Genomic DNA, 22,289 nt, shown 5'->3' on the forward strand with positions numbered 1-22,289 from the left:
CAAATACTTGACCAGCCTCCAGGGGTGGGGCTTCCAACCCTTTAAGCAACCCTGTTGCCTGTTATCAAGCTAACTTTTTGCTCTCGGTGCCAGAGTTGATTGTGGTAAGACATCTTTCACTGAGAAATAATTAAAATGGAGCATAATGGGTCGGCTTCAAATGCTGATAAAATCCACCAGAATCGCCTGTCGAATGTGACAGAAGATGAAGACCAAGATGCCGCTCTCACCATTGTGACTGTGCTGGACAAAGTCGCTGCCATCGTGGACAGCGTGCAGGCCAGCCAGAAGAGGATAGAGGAGAGACACAGGGTGATGGAGAATGCCATCAAGTCCGTCCAGATTGACCTGCTCAAGTTTTCACAGTCACACAGCAACACAGGCTATGTCATTAACAAGTTGTTTGAGAAAACCCGAAAGGTCAGTGCTCACATTAAAGATGTGAAGGCCCGGGTGGAGAAGCAACAAACTCACGTTAAAAAAGTTGAAGCTAAGCAAGAAGAAATAATGAAGAAAAACAAATTCCGTGTGGTCATATTCCAGGTAAGCTGTGTGTTTAACTCAACGACTGTAATCTTTTGCATCCTTTAATGGCCAGCATGTCCTATCCGAGTTTCCAGTGTCACATGGTGACTATTGTATACATGTGTGTGGTGGAGTTCTGTATCAGCAGGGATCTCAGGATAAAGCCATTTCTCTGTTAACTGGTGTACTATCATGTCAGTGTTTTGAGCTTCTCAAGCATTCCATGTAATATGAACTGTGGATCGTAGCTGAGTCTATTTCTTGCCTTTGAAACTTAATATTGGTAATCCGCTTTTGGGGTATTAGCCATATTAGCATGGTGCCCTCTCATAGCCTTTGAGAAGGTTAGAACTAGAAGATAGCTAAGAAGCCTCCAGTTTAAAACACCTCTTTGTTGTATGGAAGAAAAAAAAAAAAGAAACTGAGGACCTGTAGGCCCATAGTGTGGTTCTTTCCCTTGCTATGGAGAGCCTGGAAAGCCCTAAACAGTAAAATGTAAACTTTGCAGTAATTAATTTGTCTATTGAATTTTTTGCATTATAATAATGTGTAAGTCACAGTTATAAGCAAAACAGTATTTCTTGATGAACAATCAGACAGTTCTGTTTTTTTCTTACAGTTATACAAGTGTAGGAGTCACTTAAATAATTCCTTATATTTGATTATAATGAATCTTAGCTGATTTTATATGGTAGTTTCTATGTGGCATTGTGTATTGAGCTAGTTAAGTTCCTATCTTCCTGTCTTATATGCACTTGACCCTCATGTTTTTTGAAATAGGAATGCATCCATGGCAAATGCCTAAAACCTATTATATGTTTTAAAACTCTTACAGATCAAAAGGGAAAAGCTTGAACTCCGATGGTAGAAAATTTGGAAAGTCGTTATCAGTCAGTTCACAGAAGACCAAATAAATGAGCAAAATTCCACTTTCACCTACTTAAATATTTACAGTTACTGAAACATATTCTGAGTTTAAGAATAGGAAATAACAAGCACTTTCATTTTCTGCTAGTAGAATATTAATTGGTACATTTCTGGAGGGTGGTTTTGGTAGTATGTGTTAAGAACCTTAAAAATTCACAAACCTTTTGGCTTCAAAATTTCACATCAAAGAACTTGTTGTATGCATAAAATCAGGAATGTGTGTGGGGATGTTCACTGGTGCATATATGTAGTGCTATCATGCTGTATTTTTTAAATGGATGGATGCCCATATGCATAGGGGAAAAGCCTAGAAGAATAAAACAAATTGAAATAGGAACACAGTTGGATTATGTAGGCGGGTATTTGTAAGATACCAGGGATGTGGGCCATTAATGCCCCAGGGGATTCTTTACACTTTAGTCAGTTCTTTGTAGCCCACTGTTGACTGATAAGGTTACACTGGAATAGTAAGTGGTATTTTGGATTTGTTGTGAAGAGCCTGTTGGTTATTTAGGAGAAAGAATGAGAAGAGAAGGTTGCTGATTTCAGAGGTAGGCAGGTTGGACTATGCCATCTGAAGGGCTTTGCCATTTCTTCCCCCGCCACCGCCCCCGCCCCAAGTCCCTGAAAGTCCTTCTCCAGACATTTTTTGGGAAAACAACACACACACACCTGTCATCTTACTGTCGGAAGCCTTTGTCAGTGTATGTAATGGGTGTAGATTTAGTATGAGAATACAGTCTTCATTCTTTTTATTTATTTATTTATTTTTTAAATTTTATTTTATTTTTAAACTTTACATAACTGTATTAGTTTTGCCAGATATCAAAATGAATCCACCACAGGTTTGAATTCATTTTTCCAAGGGCATTAACAGTCATCGGTATAGCTCACGCTGCACTTGCCTGGGGCATGCCAGGAAACATTCTTGATATCCAGAATTTCTTCTGAGAACCTTTCTGTGAAGAGTAGACCAGGTAACAATCAAGGTTTCAGTTCAGTTCAGTTGCTCAGTCATGTCCGACTCTTTGCGACCCCATGAATTGCAGCACGCCAGGCCTCCCTGTCCATCACCAACTTCCGGAGTTCACACAAACTCATGTCCATCGAGTAGGTGATGCCATCCAGCCATCTCATCCTCTGTTGGCCCCTTCTTCTCCTGCCCCCAATCCCTCCCAGTATCAGAGTCTTTTCCAATGAGTCAACTCTTCTCATGAGGTGGCCAAAGTATTGGAGTTTCAGCTTTAGCATCAGTCCTTCCAATGAACACCCAGGGCTGATCTCCTTTAGGATGGACTGGTTGGATCTCCTTGCAGTCTAAGGGACTCTCAAGAGTTTTCTCCAACACCACAGTTCAAAAGCATCAATTCTTTGGCGCTCAGCTTTCTTCACAGTCCAACTCTCACATCTATACATGACCGCTGGAAAAACCATAGCCTTGACTAGATGGACCTTTGTTGGCAAAATAATGTCTCTGCTTTTGAATATGCTATCTAGGTTGGTCATAACTTTCCTTCCAAGGAATAAGCGTCTTTTAATTTCATGGCTGCAATCACCATCTGTAGTGATTTTGGAGCCCAGAAAAATAAAGTCTGACACTATTTCCACTGTTTCCCCATCTATTTCCCATGAAGTGATGGGACCCGATGCCATGATCTTCGTTTTCTGAATGTTGAGCTTTAAGCCAACTTTTTCACTCTCCTCTTTCACTTTCATCAAGAGGCTTTTTAGTTCTTCTTCACTTTCTGCCATAACGGTGGTGTCATCTGCATATCTGAGGTTATGGATATTTCTCCCGGCAATCTTGATTCCAGCTTGTGCTTCTTCCAGTCCAGTGTTTCTCATGATGTTTCTCATATAAGTTAAATAAGCAGGGTGACAATATACAGCCTTGACATACTCCTTTTCCTATTTGGAACAAGTCTGTTGTTCCATGTCCAGTTCTAACTGTTGCTGACCTGCATATAGGTTTCTCAAGAGACCGGTCAGGTGGTCTGGTATTCCCATCTCTTTCAGAACTTTCCACAGTTTATTGTGATCCAGAAAGTCAAAGGCTTTGGCACAGTCAATAAAGCAGAAATAGATGTTTTTCTGGAACTCTTTCCCTTTTTCCATGATCCAGCAAATGTTGGCAATTTGATCTCTGGTTCCTCTGCCTTTTCTAAAACCAGCTTGAATATCTGGAAGGTTCACGTATTGCTGAAGCCTGGCTTGGAGAATTTTGAGCGTTACTTTACTAGCGTGTGAGATGAGTGCACTTGTGTGGTAGTTTGAGCGTTCTTTGGCATTGCCTTTCTTTGGGATTGGAATGAAAACTGACCTTTTCCAATCCTGTGGCCCCTGCTGAGTTTTCCAAATTTGCTGGCATATTGAGTGCAGCACTTTCACAGCATCATCCTTTAGGATTTGAAATAGCTCAATTGGAATGCCATCACCTCCACTAGCTTTGTTCGTAGTGATACTTTCTAAGGGCCACTTGACTTCACATTCCAGGATGTCTGGCTCTAGGTGAGTGATCACACCATCGTGATTATCTGGGTTGTGAAGCTCTTTTTTGTACAGTTCTTCTGTGTATTCTTGCCACCTCTTCTTAATATCTTCTGCTTCTGTTAGGTCCATACCATTTCTGTCCTTTATCGAGCCATCTTTGCATGAAATGTTCCCTTGGTATCTCTAATTTTCTTGAAGAGATCTCTAGTCTTTCTCATTCTGTTGTTTTCTTCTGTCTCTTTGCATTGATCTCTGAGGAGGGCTTTCTTATCTCTCCTTGCTATTCTTTGGAACTCTGCATTCCGATGCTTATATCTTTCCTTTTCTCCTTTGCTTTTCACTTCTCTTCTTTTCACAGCTATTTGTAAGGCCTCCCCAGACAGCCATTTTGCTTTTTTGTGTTTCTTTTCCATGGGGATGGTCTGATCCCTGTCTCCTGTACAATGTCACGAACCTCCGTCCATAGTTCATCAGGCACTCTATCTATCAGATCTAGTCCCTTAAATCTGTTTTTCATTTCCACTGTATAATCATAAGGGATTTGATTTAGGTCATACCTGAATGGTCTAGTGGTTTTCCCTACTTTCTTCACTTTAAGTCTGAATTTGGCAATAAGGAGTTCAGCGGCTTAATAAAACAGGAGTTTCTGAAAAGTCCTAATTGTCTCTTGTGTGTCTGTTGATATACAATTCTTCTTTTAAAAAGTTTCTATAACCTGTTTATTCCCTGAAACTTGCTATTTTTTTATTTTCTTTGAGCCCCAGTAGTTATTAGGATGAATAAAAGATGGTAAGAAAAAGCAACTAAGAGGCATAATTCTGTGAAGAGTCTGTGAAATTAAGTTGTGCAGACTAAGCAGCCCTTTGTCAATAAGCAGTGGCTATCTCATGCAGTTGGGGGTGCTTGTAAAGAAAAGATACAGGCAACTACCAATGGATATGGGGATTCTTAGATGTTGAAACAGAGTATACAGCATTCATATGGTTCTTTGTAGCAGTTAAAATTCGTATAATTTTTTTTTGGCTGCTCCACTTGTGGGATCTCAGTTCCCTGACCAGGCACTGAATCTGTGCCATGGCAGTGAAATAGCCAAATCTTAACCACTAGACCACCAGAGAATTCCCAAAATTCTTAAAATGTATTCTCATAGTTAATATTATGTATATATATGTGTATATATACATATGTACACACACACACGGCTTTATCGAGACTGTGCCTTCTACTAAAATTAACTTGAAGCTGAGTAATTTAGCTGTAACATGCTTACCTTTCCATTTGAGTTTTTCCTCAAAAAGATTTCCCTGGATATATCTTTTGATGGCAGTCTTTATTGGTACTTTATCTCCCACAGTTGTGTACAGTGGAGCTTTTACCTAATCCTGGACATTGGCTTTGGAAAAAAGTATCTGTTCTGTATCATACAATTATGATTTCTTTTTGAACATGCTTTCACCTTGGTGACCTTCTCACCATGAAAGCTAGGAAGGAGGATTATCATACCTTCTAACAATTTTGCTTAGTAACCACATGCCTTTGCTTCCCAAATGAGGTATTAGGCCTTTCCCTAATGATAAGTTCCGGACTTGTAAATATTCAGACTTCTCCTAGCTATGTTACTTTGATAATCATGGCCACTATACTCTGATTCATAGTACTTGTTTTGTTACAAAGCTCATCTTCTTACCTAGAATTTTACATGAAAAGATGCACAATAATTATACTTGGAAATCAACTATAATTCAACCCTAATTGTTTTCAATTATTATTTTAGTGTATTCACCACTAACTCATGATATCTCTGAAGCATAGCCATTACAACAAATAGATTCACTTAACAGGTTCTTTCTCTGACTTCACCTCTGTTTTGTTTTGTTGTTAAGCTTGCTTTTGTAGAGTTTGTTGTGCACTTGAAGGAGGATTTGTGATTCCTGAGCCAGATCTGATTTCTTTACAGCAGGATTGTGAAGGTTTTTCTCACTGAACAGTAATGATTCTTCAGCTCCGTTTCTAATACCTCCTCAGTCTACACCCACACACGCAGGGCTGCTGAAGCTGCTCCCTGTAGCAGGTGGTCAGGAAAAGAGAGGAATAAAGTTGCAGCTTCTCACTGATTCATCAGAGAGCTGTCAGTTATCAACCCTGACTTTTTTTTTTTAAGCTCCTAGCCTGTCCAATCCTATAGCCAAATAATTCAATTTTAAGTAAGTGTCCAAAGAAATTAAGTTCCGGGGATACCTCCTTGACTATCAGGCTGATAGGTCTTGGAATGTATATGAATATATTTCTTACATAGTAAATGTTTTTGGTTGAACAGATTTAATCTGGATCTCAAAGTAAGGGCACATTTGTTTTTTGTTTGTTTGTTTTAGATTTATTCATTTTCTGTCTGTGGTAGGTCTTCGTTGCTACAGGGCTTTCTTGAGTTGTGGCGAGCGGGGCTAATCTGTGATTGTGGTGCGCTACAGGGTGGCTTCTCCTGTTGCGGCTCAGGCTCTGGTCCGTGGGCTTCAGTAGTTGTCACACACGGCTTGGTATTTGCAACTGTGGACTCGAGAGCGTGGGCTGAGTACTTACGATGCATGGACTTAGGTGTGGACCAGGGGTTGAACCAATGTGTCCCCTGCATTACACGGTGGATTCTTAACCACTGGACCCCCAGAGGAAGCCTGGGAGCATAGTTTCTTTTAAAAAAAATTCACGGGTTCAGTTAGAAATCCCATGATCTTTAAAGTTTTTCTGGTTTAGTTTTAAAAGTAACCTGTAAATAGTGAATTGAGGTCCTTTAGCAGCTGTGTTTTTGGGCTCATTCTCAAGGTTACTAGTATCTGCCAGTTCAATTCTCAGCCTTACCCTTTGACACATTGACATAGTTATTCCCTCCCTCTCTTCTTCTCTTTTGCACATTTGTAGTCTCCCTTTCTTCTTAAAACTTCTTTCCCCTGGGCTTCTGGGGGTGTCCCTCTCTCTTGGTTTTCCTCCTGCCTCACTGGCTGATATTTTTCCATTTTGATTCTTTCTCATCTCTTCCTTCTTATCTTTAGGTCCAAAATCCATTTATCTGTCTGTAACACCAAAATTCAAAAATTTCTAAAAATAAATTTTTTGTAACTTATTTGGCAGCAAGGCCTAACTTGACCTGAATTCATTTGAAGGCAAAACCCAACCTCAAGTAGCATGAGGCTATTTGTATTCTTTATGCCACCCTGGAGTGAATGTTCGCATTTTTTTTCTTCCCAAGATCTCACTGGGAATGTTATATATTATTTTCCCAAATCTGAAATATTCTGATTTTTAAAAGGTACTTTGGTTTCAGGGAGTTTTGAGTAATGAAGTGTAGACCCACTCAGTCTCTTGGTGGTCTGTTTGAACTGGTCATGATTTTTAGTTTCATCTTTATGTTAATGACTCCTAGAGATATAAATCTCTAGTCCAGACCTCTCCTGGATTCCAGACTTATATATTCAACTGCCTACTCATCCTCTCTGCGTGGATGTGCAGTGGGCATCTCAAAGTCGGCATGCTCAGCACCTTAGTCAGTATCCTTCCCCTCCAGTCTCTGCCTCCCACTGTCTTCCCAATCTTAGTGAAATGCAAATCTGTCCTTCATTTGCTCAGCCCTGGACTTGAGAATCATCACCCTTGACGTCTCCACATCTCAGTCTAGCAGTGAATCCCACTGACTCCTACCTTCACAGTGGATCTGGAATCAGACCGCTTCTCACTACCACCTCTGCCAACACCCTGACCACCTCTCATCTGATTGAGCTCAGTGGTCTCTACCTGCTCTCCCTGCTTCTCATTACCCTCGACTGCCTCATTTCAACAGGGTGACTCTTTTACAGCATGAGTCAAATCATGTCACTGTTTTCCCCAGAACTAGAAGGCTTCCTATCACACCCGGAATAAGAGCCACAATCATTATTGGCTACAGAGCCTTACGTGCGCCGGCCCTCTCGCTCCCTTTCTTACCTTCTCTCCTTCTCTTGATCCTTGATCATTCTGCTTCAGTCACAGTGCCTTCTTTGCTTTCTGCTTTCCTCCCTGGGATATGCATTAGCTTCAGGTCTAGGCTTGGATGTCACCTTCTTAGTGAGACCTTTCATCCCCTTTTAAAAGAGCATTTAAAGTGTTTTATTTTTAAATAAAATTTTATTTTTCACCTTAACATTTATTACCACCCAACATACTATATAGATAACTTGTTTATTTCTCTTTCTGAGAGTACAGGTTCTTTTACTGTTTTACTCACAGGAGGTTCTCAGTGCCTAGAATATTGACTGGTACATTGTGGGTGCTTAGTAACAATTTGTTGAATGAAGGCATGTGTCTCTGTGTTCCAGCAGTCATTTGTTGAGCACACCTACCATGTGCAAGGCACTCTGATAGATGCGGGGCATAAATCATAAATAAGATACAGCTTGGCCCCAGGGAGACATACACAAATGAGTAGAGCTCCAGTTCAATTCAGACTGTGAAAAATATTGTAAGTAGAAGATAGTTGGATGGCATCACTGACTTAATGCACATGAATCTGAGCAAACTCTGAGAGATAGTGAAGTACAGGGAAGCCTGGCGTGCTGCAGTCCGTGGGGTCACAAAGAGTCGGACACGACTTATTGAGTAAACAACAACAAGTACTTTTGTGTCATTTGGGTATAAATTGGAGACAGAATTGGTCTTTTGGGGAGGTTGGGCATGTTTGAGTCAAAGATTTTGTTCACAGAGTTGAAAAGAGCATTTAAAGGTATTTAATTAAGGTAGCAAAAACCACGTATAGGAAGGCGTGGAGGGATGAGAACAGCATGTGCTGGAGGCGCTCAGGGTGTTTGTATGGCTGGACTGGACTGGAGGACCAGGAAAGCAGGCTTAGTTCAAACCAAAGAGCCATCTAATTATACTACAGAATTTGAACTCTCTGTCCTTTGAGTATTGATGAGCTCCCAAATGTTTTAAAGTAGAGGAAGGATGTGATCAGACGTATGTTTTAGGACCATTTCACAGGAAATACTTAGGTGATATTGTGGTGAAGGTATTGCATAAGTTCAGGGCTGAGATTACAGGGCCTGAATTAAGACATTGGTAGAGGCAAGGAGGAAGGAGGAGGGAACAGAGGAATTATTAGTTGGTAAGCAGTGTTACCGACAGCGCTTGGTGAACAGTTGGATGTCGGATGAGAGCAGGGAATATTTGGGATGGTGATTCTGAGGTTTCTCTCTGGGTGACACCTGGAGGTATTAGTGCTCAGAGGTCCAGGAAAGGGTGATGGCTGGGCCTTGATTTTTGGATAAGTTAAGTTAGAGGTGCCTGTGTTACATCTAGGTGAAGAAGTCTGCCTGCCAGTTAGAAATGAGTCTTCATCTTAGGGGAAGGGAAGAGGTGAAGGGAAGATTTGTTGAGTCTGCTTGCCATTGGATTTGAAGGTAGAGCAGTGGATAATGTTGCTCAGGGTGAGCTTGGGAGATGAAGAAAAAGAAACCCTAAGAAACACCAGCATTTAAGGAGCAGGCGGAGGATAAGCGACCTGTGGAAGTGAAGTCGCTCAATCGTGTCCGACTCTTCACCACCCCATGGACTACAGCCCACCAGGCCCTCCATCCATGGGATTTTCCAGGCAAGAGTACTGGAGTGGGGTGCCATTGCCTTCTCCGTTAACAGCGGCTAGGCATATTATATTTATTTGGAGCTGGTATACTTGGTTACAGCCTTAGTGCCCTCGGACGCGGCATGCTTGGCCAGCTCCCCAGGTAGCAGCAAGCGCACTGTGGAGGAGATTAAAAAGGTGTGGCTGGAAGGTCCTAGAACCCATGGCTAACAAGCTTGCTTTCTCTCTCCTTCAGGAGGAGGTTCAGTGTCCGACGTCCCTGTCTGTCGTGAAAGACAGAAGCTTGATTGAGAGTCCAGAGGAGGTGGAAGAAATCTTTGATACCCCAGTTGATCTGTCTTCGGATGAAGAATATTTTGTTGAAGAGAGCAGGTCTGCCAGGCTAAAAAAGTCAGGCAAGGAGCGCATTGATAACATCAAAAAGGCGTTTTCCAAAGAAAACATGCAGAAGACGCGGCAGAATTTTGACAAGAAAGTGAACAGAATTAGGACTAGAATAGTGACCCCAGAGAGGAGAGAGCGGCTGAGGCAGTCGGGGGAGAGACTGAAGCAGTCAGGGGAGAGGTTTAAGAAATCTATTTCCAATGCAGCTCCCTCAAGGGAAACTTTTAAGATGCGTAGCCTTCGGAAAACCAAAGACCGAGCAGTGGCTGAGGGTCCAGAAGAGGTCAGGGAGATGGGGGTGGACATCATTGCCAGGGGCGAGGCTCTAGGCCCCATCAGTGAGCTCTACCCCGAGGCGCTCAGTGAAACAGACCCTGAGGAGGCCAGTGCCACGCATCCTCCCCAAGAAGGCGGGAAGGTCTCGACCCCCGAGCCTCTAAAAGTTACTTTTAAACCCCAGGTGAAAGTAGAGGATGATGAATCTCTTTTGCTAGATTTAAAGCAGTAATTATAAAGAGGAATTAAGTATATTATAAGCGTAAGTCTCCTTAATCATACAATCTTAGTTTAATTAGTATAGTCATTTACATGTACATGCCATATAAGAAAACATAAATGATATGCTTGTTTCATTTTTAGGTTTAAAATATTCAAGATAATAAGTTATTAATATACATTTCCTTGTAACTTCCTGGGTAATTTTTTTTTTTCCCTCCCCTGGAGAACTTTTTTTTTTCTCTCCTCCCCCAGGGCTTATTTGATTCTATCAGCTTTCTCTCTTAGGTCACTCTCATGGCAGCTGTGGATTTTTAAGTTCATTTCTCTTGCCCATCAAAAAAAATAAGTTTCCTAGTGAGGGCCAATTAGGTGTTTGTCTAGTCTACAACAAATGAAGGGCAAATTTGTGGCCATGATTTATTTGCAAGTCAACTCTTGATTTTGGTCTAGATTAATACAAGGGGAATAACTCATGTGTGGATTTTATCTGTTCAGATCAATAGATTTGTTAGTAAATTAGCAGTCACACCCCTTTTTGATGCCTTTGCATAAAAACATGGAAGTGCTGGACTCGAACACTCGGTTCTGGCATCGGAGCCTTGCTTGTAGCAAGCTACTCAGCAAGAGTTCTCCTAATCGTCTGGTTAGTGAAATGAAGAGAGTTCACCTGTCCTGCCCACCCCAGAGGACTGCTATGAAGATTAATGAAATGTTACACATTCTGGGGGGAGCAAGAACCATTTCCAGAGAAAAGAAACCCCACCGGTTCCTCAGAAACAGAATCAAAATACTTACATCTTCTGAAAAAGCCCTGAGCTTCAAGCAGTAAGGACCTAGGTGGGACAGACACTAAAGTTGGTTTTCCTTTTCACAGAATCAGGAATGAAAAATAAAGGTTTGGGTGACATCTTTTGCATCAGAGACTAAACCCAGATCTTGGGTTTGAGTTGGGTCTTAAAACATTTCCTAGGAAATTCTTCTCTGATTATCTTCTGCACAGATCTCTGGTGGACTAGGGCAGCGTGTTTGAGCATCATGAATTCTGCAACTGTGGCTGTACCTTCAAGAGGCCTCTCTAAAGCCAGACCTTGTGCAATGTTTGGAAAAGACCTCAAATGTTTCTGATTCTAAAACAGTGTTCAGGGAGTTCATCACAGCTGCTTTGGGAGGAAGCCAGATTCTACCTGTCAGCTGTAAATCTAACTGATCAGCTAAGTAGCTGATCCAGAAGTAGATATTATTGTTAAAGAGAAAAATGATCATACTGGTTCTTCAATAATGTATGTTTAAATCTTTTGATTTGAGAAAGGGAAGAAATGGAATTATGGGATTTGAAGAATTTGAAGAGTTTTGGACAACAGTTAGCTTTCAGATCAGTTTTAGATGCTCTGGTAGTAACTAAAAATTGTACACGCACACACACAAATCAGCTTTAAAATATTTAACTGAGTTATCCAGCTATTTGGGTTTGGGAGTTTGATTCAGTATCATTTCCTCTTCACTGTGTGTGAATACATAAAATAGTGAATTGTTCCTCTCATTATCTTTTTATAAAGTGTATACAGCTTTGAACAATACTTCAAAAGGAATAATTTTCAAAATGTTATGGTTTAGCAACAGCTTGGATGCCTAATCAAATATTTCCTTAAAGCCATAATAAATTTGAATTAAAAAAGGTACTAATACAAAGTTTGATGTCATTTTCCTGTTTGTAAATATTTTTGCTGATAATGAAAGCAAACAATATGGCATGAATTTGATATAGTAACCCTGCTTATGATAGATATGTTTCTAGGTTAAGCAGAATGTAAAGAAGTTACAGGCTGTTTTTTCTGGCACCATGCAGAGTAATGGAGAAGGAAGTGGCAACCCACTCCAGTATTTGTGCCTGGAAAATTCCATGGACAGAGAAGCCTGGTGGGCTGCAGTCCATGGGGTCGCAGAGAGTTGGCCATGACTGAGCACATCAGTACAGTATGTAGAGTAAATATCAATTGAACTAACTTTCTTTTTTTTTTTTTGCAGATACCACTGTCAAGTAATTTCTGTCAAGTCCTTTTGCTTACTGACTCACTATATAACCAGGCTTTACATGTTAATGGAATGTTGCCCACATAGGTCCGTCTGAATGTTGACGTAGAAGACATTGTAGCCTGGTCAGCTCTTCATCATGGTGGACTTTGAACAATTTCCATGTTCCCAGAGGTTCATTGTAACTTTTTACATTTATTTTAGGCTGTGCTAGGTCTTCCTTGATCTACCGGCTTTCTCTAGTTGTGCCAAGTGGGGGCTACTACTCTCTAGCTGTGGTGTGCAGTCTTCTCATTGTGTGGCTTCTCCTGCTGCAGAGCACGGGCCTCAGGCACATGGGCTCAGTAGTAGTGGTGCACAGGCTTAGTCGCTCCATGGCATGTGCGATCTTCCCAGACCAGGAATCAAACCCATATCCCCTGCATCAGCAGGCAGATTCCTAACCACTGGACCACCAGGGAAGTCTGATTCATCGTACTTTACACTGCTTGTTTGGTACTAGGATTTTCCCCTCTGTGTTCCTTCTGTCTCTGAACTTCTCCTCCCATGTTTAGAGCATTCCTCAATTCCATATTCATCATTTTTTCTTTTACCCTGTTCTCTTGACACAAAGAATGTCTGTTTATTATATAGACTGCAAGATCAAATATCTTCATTTAATGCAAGGAATAATTATCAGCATTTTCTCTTCTTAAAGTTTCAGACAACACAGAACAGATTTTGTGCTTATTGTACTCTTCTGTGTTTTTGAAATTTTTGTTAGATTTTAAACTGTTTATTGTGATTGCAGCCATGAAATTAAAAGACGCTTACTCCTTGGAAGGAAAGTTATGACCAACCTAGACAGCATACTAAAAAGTAGAGACATTACTTTGCCAACAAAGGTCCATCTAATCAAGGCTATGGTTTTTCCATTGGTCATGTATGGATGTGAGAGTTGGACTGTAAGGAAAGCTGAGCGCTGAAGAATTGGTGCTTTTGAGCTGTGGTGTTGGAGAAGACTCTTGAGAGTCCCTTGGACTGCAAGGAGATCCAACCAGTCCATTCTAAAGGAGATCAGTCCTGGGTGTTCATTGGAAGGACTGATGTTGAAGCTGAAACTCCAATACTTTGGCCACTTGATGAGAATAGTGGACTCATTTGAAAAGACCCTGATGCTGGGAAAGATTGGGGGCAGGAGGAGAAGGGGATGACAGAGGATGAGATGGTTGGATGGCATCACCGACTTGATGGACATGAGTTTGAGTGAACTCCGGGAGTTGGTGATGGACAGGGAGGCCTAGCGTGCTGCGGTTCATGGGGTTGCAAAGAGTCGGACACGACTGAGTGACTGAACTGAACTGAACTGATTGAAATAAAATCATTGGCAGGATGTATCCCCTTTTCTTTCTGTGGGGGAGAACAATGCATCATCCACAGATACTCGGGGCCTGGAGCCCTCTCTCAGGCTTTTCTACAGAACAGATGGAAGAGAGGAGGGGAGTGCAGCTCTGTCTCCTGCATGAGATGGATCCAGAGGCTTTTGTCTCAGGGTCTACATGGCCTGGGTCTAGCTTAGAGTTTAGTAGAAAAGGCCCAGTGAGAAAAAGCGGTAAGAGGAGCATGATAATTCAGCCTGCTGAGCATGTATGTGTGGTGTGTATAAGCTCCCTTGATCAAGTTTTCCATAAATTTAAAATACAAACTAAACTACAGTATTTTCATTTTGACTTTATTCTTTGCCTTCCATGTACATAAAAGGGTTTGGTTCAGAGCAGTCAAATTCATTGTGATTCAGCTGGAGAGCAGGCCATGTTATGTAAAATATTTCACAGAATCACTGTGAACTTTGTAATTCCCCTTGCATGAAATTACTGGGGTTGTTTTTCTTATGAGACATGTTTTCTACAGCTTTTATTGAACCCTACTAATGGCATCACTGACTTAATGGACGTGAGTTTGAGTGAATTCCGGGAGTTGGTGATGGACGGGGAGGCCTGGCGTGCTGTGATTCATGGGGTCGCAAAGAGTCAGACACGACTGAGCGACTGAACTGAACTGAAAAATATTTTAAGTTCCAGTCCCCAGATAGTTTCTCTGCCCTATCTGAGTCAAGACCAGAGGAAATGACCACTGTGGTCTCATCTTGAGTTCTGTTGAAATTGGGGGCATGCTAGTTAATCTGGTCTGTAGTGAATGAAAAATGAAGAAGCCTGAGTGCTGAGTTTTGTGTGTCATTCTTGTGACCACTTCTGAGTGTTGTGATTTCTGAGGATTTACAGCTGTCCTTAGCAAGTCCGAGTCCTTCAGTGAATTTCACGGGTGGATAGGAGATGGAAGCTAGCTAGCTCTTTGGGCACATCTCTTAGGATGGCCGAGGATCCCCAAGAGGACAGAAGAGTGTCAGAATATCCTCAGGCTTTGAGTTTACTTTGGGCATCTTCTCTAAATTAACTGTGCGAGTCAAGGGCTCTCTCAGACTGCCCTGCCACTTGATGCCTTTGCTCATGCTGTTCATTTCCCTTTCGGCCTGGGAGATGAGTTTCAAGTTCAGTGATAATGTCCATCCATGTCCTACTTGTAGCTTTTCATGGTTACCTCCCATCCCTTAGGAAGGGCATGATTATTTACTCCATATATCCAATATACATAGTACCTTTGATCTGCCAGATTCTATGTGAGGCACAGAGGATTCAAAGGTGAATAGAACACAGTCCTTAACCCCTCTGCTCCCCCACCTCTCCCCTTTCTCAGCCCTATCTCAGCCTCACTGTTTCTACGAGACTGTTAAACAAAAATTTAGCAACGTGACTAGGGCTGTGTATAAAATGATGAAACTATAGAGTTGAAAGCTGTCGATACAGAATTTTAATGATACGTCTGTCATACAACTTATTGTTGTATTTTAGTTCGTGTGACTGTCTCCCAGACCAGACTGGACTTCTCAGGGGCAGGAGCTCTATTCTCCTCTTCTTTGGGTCCACAGCATATATCCTGTCTGGAGCCTCCCAAGTGCTAGCCATCATTGTTGTTCAGTTGCTAAGTTGTGTCCAATTCTTTGGGACTCCAAGGACTGCAGCACACCAGTCTCTCCTGTCTTTCACCATTTCCATGAGTTTGGTCAGACTCATGTCCATTGCGGAGAAGGAAACGGCAACCCACTCCACTGTTCTTGCCTAGAGAATCCTATGGACAGGGGAGCCTGGTGGGCTGCCGTCTATGGGGTCGCACAGAGTCGGACACAGCTGAAGCGACAGCATGCATGCATGCATTGGAGAGGGAAATGGCAACCCACTCCAGTATTCTTGCCTGGAGAATCCCAGGGACGGAGGAGCCTGGTGGGCTGCTGTCCATGGGGTTGCACAGAGTTGGACACGACTGAAGCAACTTAGCAGTAGCAGCAGCATGTCCATTGAGTCAGTGATGCCATCCAACCATCTCATCCTCTGTCATCCCCTTCTCCTGCCTTCAGTGTTTCCCAGCATGAGGGTCTTTTCCAGTGAGGCAGCTCTTCACATCAGGTAGCCAAAGTGTTGGAGCTTCAGCTTTAGCCATCAGTCCTTCCAATGAATATTCAGGGTTGATTTCCTTTAGGATTGACTGGTTTGGTCTCCTTGCTGTCCAGGGGACTCTTTAAGAATCTTCTCCAACACCACAGTTTGAAAGCATCAGTTTTTAAGTGCTCAGCATTCTTTATGGTCCTACTTCTTCATCTGTACATGACTGCTGGAAAAACCATAGCTTTGACTATATGAACTTTTGTTGGAAAAGTGATGTCTCTGCTTTTTCATACACTGTCTAGGTTTGTCATAGCTTTTTTCCCAAGGAACAGCATCTTTTTAATTTCATGGCTGCAGTCATTTGGTATCATAAATCCAGAGATGGACTCCCTGTACCTCAGGAGCTTTTTCTTGGTGAAGAAGATAGACATGGAATCCAGCATCATTGCCATGTGATTGGAGCCTCAGATTTAAGAAAGGATGATGGGAGCGTAGAGGAAGCTCACAAGCTGGGGAGGGCGTGTCAGGGAAAGCTGGAGAAAATGGTGCATCACTTGGCATTTGAAGACCAGTCGAGATTCAGCTAAATAACAGAATTCAAGGCAAGATGCTGCTAGAGAGGTGGTATGAAGGTGTTTTGGGTTTTACGTCAGAGGCCTTAGAAAGCCAGTGAGATTTTAAGCCATGGTTGTGCCATGACTGATGCTTGTGGAAGGATATTCTGTTAACATACCAGGGGCAGGGAGACCAGTTACTGGGGCCCTTGCATTTTTTTCAGGTGAGAGAGTAGCACCTGCCCTCAAGCATTAACAGAGCTCTGAATGGGATACACTTAGATGTGGGTTGTGATGGGGAGCCAGGTTTTTGACTTGGGTGAGTGGTCCTGCCATTCCCTGAGGTGGGAAATACTGATTCCATCTGGGGAGCTCTGAGATAGGCACTCCCCTGATGCCCCTGTTACTCTCCACTCTGACAGCCTTTATTGCTCGTCCCTGGCATAGCCTGTGAAAGAGGAGCCGTGTATATAATCCAGAAGCTCCCACCCTGGAGGTCTGCCTGGCTTAGCCATTGTGTGTCTCACCCATGCTTGAAGAAGGCCTGATTTGGAATGATCCTTTCCTCATTCTTGGAACTGCTTGCCCTCTCCACCAGGACTGAAAAGTCTTTGGGGAGCAACATTGCCTTTCAGATCTAAGGCCATCGTGAGAGCTTCTCTGTCATCAACATCTTTGATCAGGGCCAGGGCCAGATTTTTGACTGCTCATTGTGTGGTCCAAAGAAAAGCTACCCTTGATCTTAAAATGGTTGTTTTTGGTTTGTTTCCCTTTTTTCAAATTTCAGTTGTTGTTTGGCACCCAAGAATTCTAGCTAAAGTTGTGCTTGGTATTGTTAAGTAAACGCTGCTAGGACCTGGTACCTTGGTCAAGGCCAGTTGCTCGAGTTTATGTAGCTACTCGGCTGCCATGGTTTGCAGTAAGAGCCTCAGTCTCACCCTGCGTGCTTTGGTTTCATATCTCATCCCTTGGTGTCTGACACATTTTATCTGAGTCATGGCATCACAAATGTATTAGGGGTTCAACATGGGCTTTGATGCAACCCATTTTTCTTCTCTTGCAAGGTTTTGACTGATGGAAAAGTTCATATAAGGATCACCAGTAAAATGGAGCAAGGTGTCACCCTCTTGCTGGGTGGGTGGATTCCAATACATCCCCTGAATGTAGAGCATCTGGTAAACTCTGTTGGAGAATGTGGCTTAGACCTGAGACAGGAGAGAGAGCCTTTTGTGTCCCCAAGGACCTGCATACTCTGTGTGGCAGTAAGGAGAGCAAGGTTTGTGGTGCAGAAACAAGGTCTGTTTTATCAGCTAGCAGTGAAGTCCACAGGCCAGCCTCACGTACTCAGCCAAGGCAAGCAGGGGATGGAGAGCCTTTTGGCCCCCACCCTGAGTCACTGGGCTCAGGTGGGCAGGTTGTTAGGAGATGGGAGGCAGAGAGACTTTTGGCCCAGAAAACCCACTACACCAGCACAAAGGGTTCACTTTGAAGCTGTAGCCTGGTTTGTGCTGTTGAGGCCCAATGTGCAGAGTTAAACCTAGCCCAGGGGAGGTAGCTACTGCTTCTGAAGTGCTGATGCTCAGTGAAGACCACATGGAGGCCAGGCAAGTAGGAGATTACAGATCCCAGCCCAGAGGAGAGGGCTAGAGAAACACACTTAGATGAAGCACAGGTAAATGAAATTGTGGGTTTTCATGAGAAAACTCTGGCAGTTTGACTTTGAAAGAAACAGTGGATAAAGATCATTCAAGAAAGAAAGGGGTGCAGAAGTAACCTAAAATGTAAGTTAAGCCAGTCTTCTAAACAGTTCTTCGTGTGTTCTCATTTCAAGAATAAGTTTCTCCTGATCACTCTATTATTAATATCTTTGTCAATTCAGTTCAGTTCGTTCACTCAGTTGTGTCTGACTCTTTGAGGCCCCATGGACTGCAGCACACCAGCCCTCCCTGTCCGTCACCAACTCCTGAGGTTTACTCAAACTCATGTCCATTGAGTCGGTGATGCCATCCAACCATCTCATCCTCTGTCGTCCCCTTCTCCTCTCGCCTTCAATCTTTCCCAGTGTCAGTGTCTTTTCCAATGAGTCAGTTCTTCACATCAGGTGGCCAAAGTATTGGAGCTTCAGCTTGAGCACCAGTCCTTCCAGTGAATATTCAGGACTGATTTCCTTTAGGATGGACTGGTTTGATCTCTTTGCAGCCCAAGGGACTCTCAAGAGTCTTCTCCAACACCACAGTTCAAAAGCATCAATTCTTTGGTGCTCAGCTTTCTTTATAGTCCATCTCTCATCCATACATGACTAGTGGAAAAACCAAAGCTTTGACTAGACGGAACTTTGTTGGCAGAGTTACGTCTGTGCTTTTTAAATATGCTGTCTAGGTTGGTCATAACTTTTCTCCCAAGGAGCAAGTGTCTTTTAATTTCATGGCTGCAGTCACCATCTGAAGTGATTTTGGAGCCCCCCAAAATAAAGTCCCTTACTGTTTCCCCATCTATTTTCCATGAAGAGATGGGACTGGATGCCATGATCTTAGTTTTCTGAATGTTGAGTTTTAAGCCAACTTTTTCACTCTCCTCTTTAACTTTCATCAAAAGGATCTTTGGTTCTTCTTCACTTTCTGCCATAAGGGTGGTGTCATCTGCATATCTGAGGTTATTGATATTTCTCCTGGCAATCTTGATTCCAGCTTATGCTTCCTCCAGCCCAGCATTTCTCATGATGTCCTCTGCATATAAGTTTTTGTAGGGGCAAGAATTCTCTTTTCAAACAGTGGTTTCCAAACCTCCCTGATACAATTCACTTTAAGAGAAACACTACTGTTCTTAGCTTAAGTTTAGAACTATAATGAGCACTGCAGTCTGGAGGGTTTGGTTCAGTTTCTTGCAGTTAGTCTATTAAGCTTATTACTTAATGGCTAAAGTTTGCCTACAACAGAATATTGTAAAGCAGCCAGGTTATCCTTAAAATCTCATGCTGCTGCTAAGTCACTTCAGTCGTGTCCGACTCTGTGCAACCCCATAGACGGCAGCCCATCAGGCTCCCCTGTCCCTGGGATTCTCCAGGCAAGAACACTGGAGTGGGTTGCCATTTCCTTCTCCAATGCATCAAAGTGAAAAGTGAAAGGGAAATCACTCAGTCGTGTCCGACTCTTAGCGACCCCATGGACTGCAGCCTACCAGGCTCCTCCGTCCATGGGATTTGCCAGGCAAAAGTACTGGAGTGGGGTGCCATTGCCTTCTCCATGGGCTAATATAAATTATCAAGGTCTCATTACATCTTTTATCTGAATAAACTTTAAATTCTCAAACTGGTTATGTAGGTATGTTTCAGGGTAAAATAAAATCTATTGAAATGAGTCTTTCACTTTAATTATATTAGTACCTTTCAGTTATATTAGTACATTTATTTGGAAAGTTCCTGTAAGGAGAAGAAATAAATTAGCAGAATTAGGCATGGAATGTGCTTGGCTGTAGTTCAAAGCAGTGGAGGAGATTTCAGAGGGAAACATTCATACGCTTGTCAGTTGTTAAGAAATAGAACTAAATTTTCTTCAAGAAGAGAGAAAACATTCAGTGAGCCCATAGGTTGTAGATGCACAGGGAGACTGCACCCAAATAGTCTCTGCCTGAAGCTCATACATCTTTCTCACGTAAAAAAATCAGCAACATTACTGGCAGACCTGTGTTAGAGAGTTAAATCACTTAAGATTCACAAGTTACTCTCCTGTATTCTTAAATAATCATCTTCCAGTGATAATCTGCTTAAATCTGTCTTTTATCTTTCCTTTCCAGAGTAACAGCATCTGTGAGGGAAAAGGAGCTGTAAAGAGAGTAATTGGTTAGATACCAAAGGAGGCTGAATTTACTTCTATGGTTTGATAGGGGCCCCATATGCTTATGGTGGGTTATTTTTCTTGACTCAAAATTTTGTGCAGAAGAGGCAATGATCATTGCATCCCCCCTCCCACCCCAGGGGCATATGATATAGGAATGGGGAGAATGGATGTGGATATCATGAAATTAGTCATGTGTCTTCTGGGCAAAAAACAACTCTCAGCTGTAAATTAAAGATCAAAGCCAGGAACACCTTGAAATAGTGCACGTTGAGGAATAAGGGTAACTGGGTGGTCTCCATTGTCATTTGAGGACAAAGCAAAATAAATGCATTTGGAATGCAGGGGATTTCCACAAGGAAAGGCTCCTACTATGCAGAAACATGTTCAGTAGGTTTAAGAATTGAACAGTCAGTCTTCTGTTTGGAGGCAGGGTAGTAAATGAAGTGCCTAGAGATGAATGCATGCATCATACTTATGTTATCCCATAGTTTTTAACAGTGTGCAGCCATGATTGTCATATTCATGTTCTTCTTTTTGTAAAGCCTCTTAAAATATTGTGCGTGCATTCTTACTGGGATTTTATGAGTTTTAAGGGCAAAAGACTATTTCTCAACAATAAGATGTCTTATATTGCACCTCCTATAATTCAGTGCCTTCTTTGTATCAGGTGTTTAGTAAGTAATTATTGAATGAAAACAAGTGAATCTTTTTTTTTTTTTTTTTTACATAGTGAAAACTTTTATATTTGGAATTAGCCAGCTGGACTCAGTTTAGATGATGCCAATTTTGTTGGCAACATCCAAAGCATCATAGTCGGGAGCCAGTCGAACATATGCCTTCTTCTCTCCATCAGGCCTGATCAGAGTATTGACCTTAGCCACGTCAATGTCATAGAGCTTCTTCACAGCCTGTTTAATTTGGTGCTTGTTGGCCTTGACATCCACAATGAATACCAGTGTGTTGTTGTCTTCTATTTTCTTCATGGCTGACTCGGTGGTGAGGGGGAATTTGATGATGGCATAGTGGTCAAGTTTGTTTCTCCTAGGGGCGCTCTTCCGAGGATATTTGGGCTGCCTCCTGAGCCGCAGTGTTTTGGGCCGCCGGAAGGTGGGCGACGTCCGGATCTTCTTTTTTTTGTGGCTGTGGACACCTTTCAACACTGCTTTCTTGGCCTTCAAAGCCTTTGCTTTGGCTTCAGCTTTAGGAGGAGCAGGGGCTTCCTTCTTCGCCTTCGGCGCCATCTTCATGAAAAGGGTTTCACAAGTGAATCTTTTAAGTATGACATCTTTTCTGAATATTTTTGAACTAAGGTCGTTAATCTTTATTGAACAGCTCTTAAAAGCCCGGTACCTTTTCCCTGGGGAAAAAAGCAGTGAACAAGACAAAAAGGTGCTGCTTTCAAAGAGAGCTAAACTAATATTCCAGAGAGAGACTAGCAGTAAGTACATATAATATGTTCAGTTCAGTTCAGTCGCTCAGTCGTGTCTGACTCTTCGCGACCCCATGAACCGCAGTAAGCCAGGCCTCCCTGTCCATCACCAACTCCCAGAGTTCACCCAAACTCATGTCCATCGAATTGGTGATGCCATCCAGCCATCTCATTCTCTGTTGTCCCCTTCTCCTCCTGCCCCCAATCCCTCCCAGCATCAGAGTCTTTTCCAATGAGTCAACTCTTCTCATGAGGTGGCCAAAGTATTGGAGTTTCAGCTTTAGCATCAGTCCTTCCAATGAACACCCAGGACTGATCTCCTTTAGAATGGACTGGTTGGATCTCCTTGCAGTCAGAGGGACTCTCAAGAGTCTTCTCCAACACCACAGTTCAAAAGCATCAATTCTTTGGCGGTCAGCTTTCTTCACAGTCCAACTTTCACATCCATACATGACCACTGGAAAAACCATAGCCTTGACTAGACGGACCTTTGTTGGCAAAATAATGTCTCTGCTTTTGAATATGCTATCT

The 22,289-nt window shown here is 42.4% G+C and overlaps 2 protein-coding genes across 2 annotated transcripts; one reads left to right on the plus strand and one right to left on the minus strand.

Moving 5' to 3' along the window:
* The first annotated feature begins 29 nt into the window (after positions 1-29).
* Positions 30-21,581, plus strand: CAVIN4 (caveolae associated protein 4). Its single transcript, XM_055579158.1, has 2 exons — positions 30-543; positions 9,783-21,581. The coding sequence occupies exons 1-2, from the start codon at positions 136-138 to the stop codon at positions 10,437-10,439; spliced, it is 1,065 nt and encodes a 354-aa protein (XP_055435133.1). The 5' UTR covers positions 30-135; the 3' UTR covers positions 10,440-21,581.
* LOC129650545 (60S ribosomal protein L23a) lies at positions 21,057-21,584 on the minus strand. The gene has a single exon (XM_055579167.1). The coding sequence runs from the start codon at positions 21,574-21,576 to the stop codon at positions 21,100-21,102; it is 477 nt and encodes a 158-aa protein (XP_055435142.1). The 5' UTR covers positions 21,577-21,584; the 3' UTR covers positions 21,057-21,099.
* Positions 21,585-22,289: the final 705 nt, after the last annotated feature.

Source organism: Bubalus kerabau, chromosome 4, assembly GCF_029407905.1.
Source record: "Bubalus kerabau isolate K-KA32 ecotype Philippines breed swamp buffalo chromosome 4, PCC_UOA_SB_1v2, whole genome shotgun sequence".
NCBI lineage: Eukaryota > Metazoa > Chordata > Mammalia > Artiodactyla > Bovidae > Bubalus > Bubalus kerabau.

Bases quoted from the DNA above. Each gene is read 5' to 3' on its own strand.
- CAVIN4 (XM_055579158.1), top strand. From the start codon at position 136: ATGGAGCATAATGGGTCGGCTTCAAATGCTGATAAAATCCACCAGAAT. The intron at 544-9,782 runs GTAAGCTGTGTG...TCTCTCCTTCAG, and splicing joins TCCGTGTGGTCATATTCCAG to GAGGAGGTTCAGTGTCCGAC.
- LOC129650545 (XM_055579167.1), bottom strand. From the start codon at position 21,576: ATGAAGATGGCGCCGAAGGCGAAGAAGGAAGCCCCTGCTCCTCCTAAA.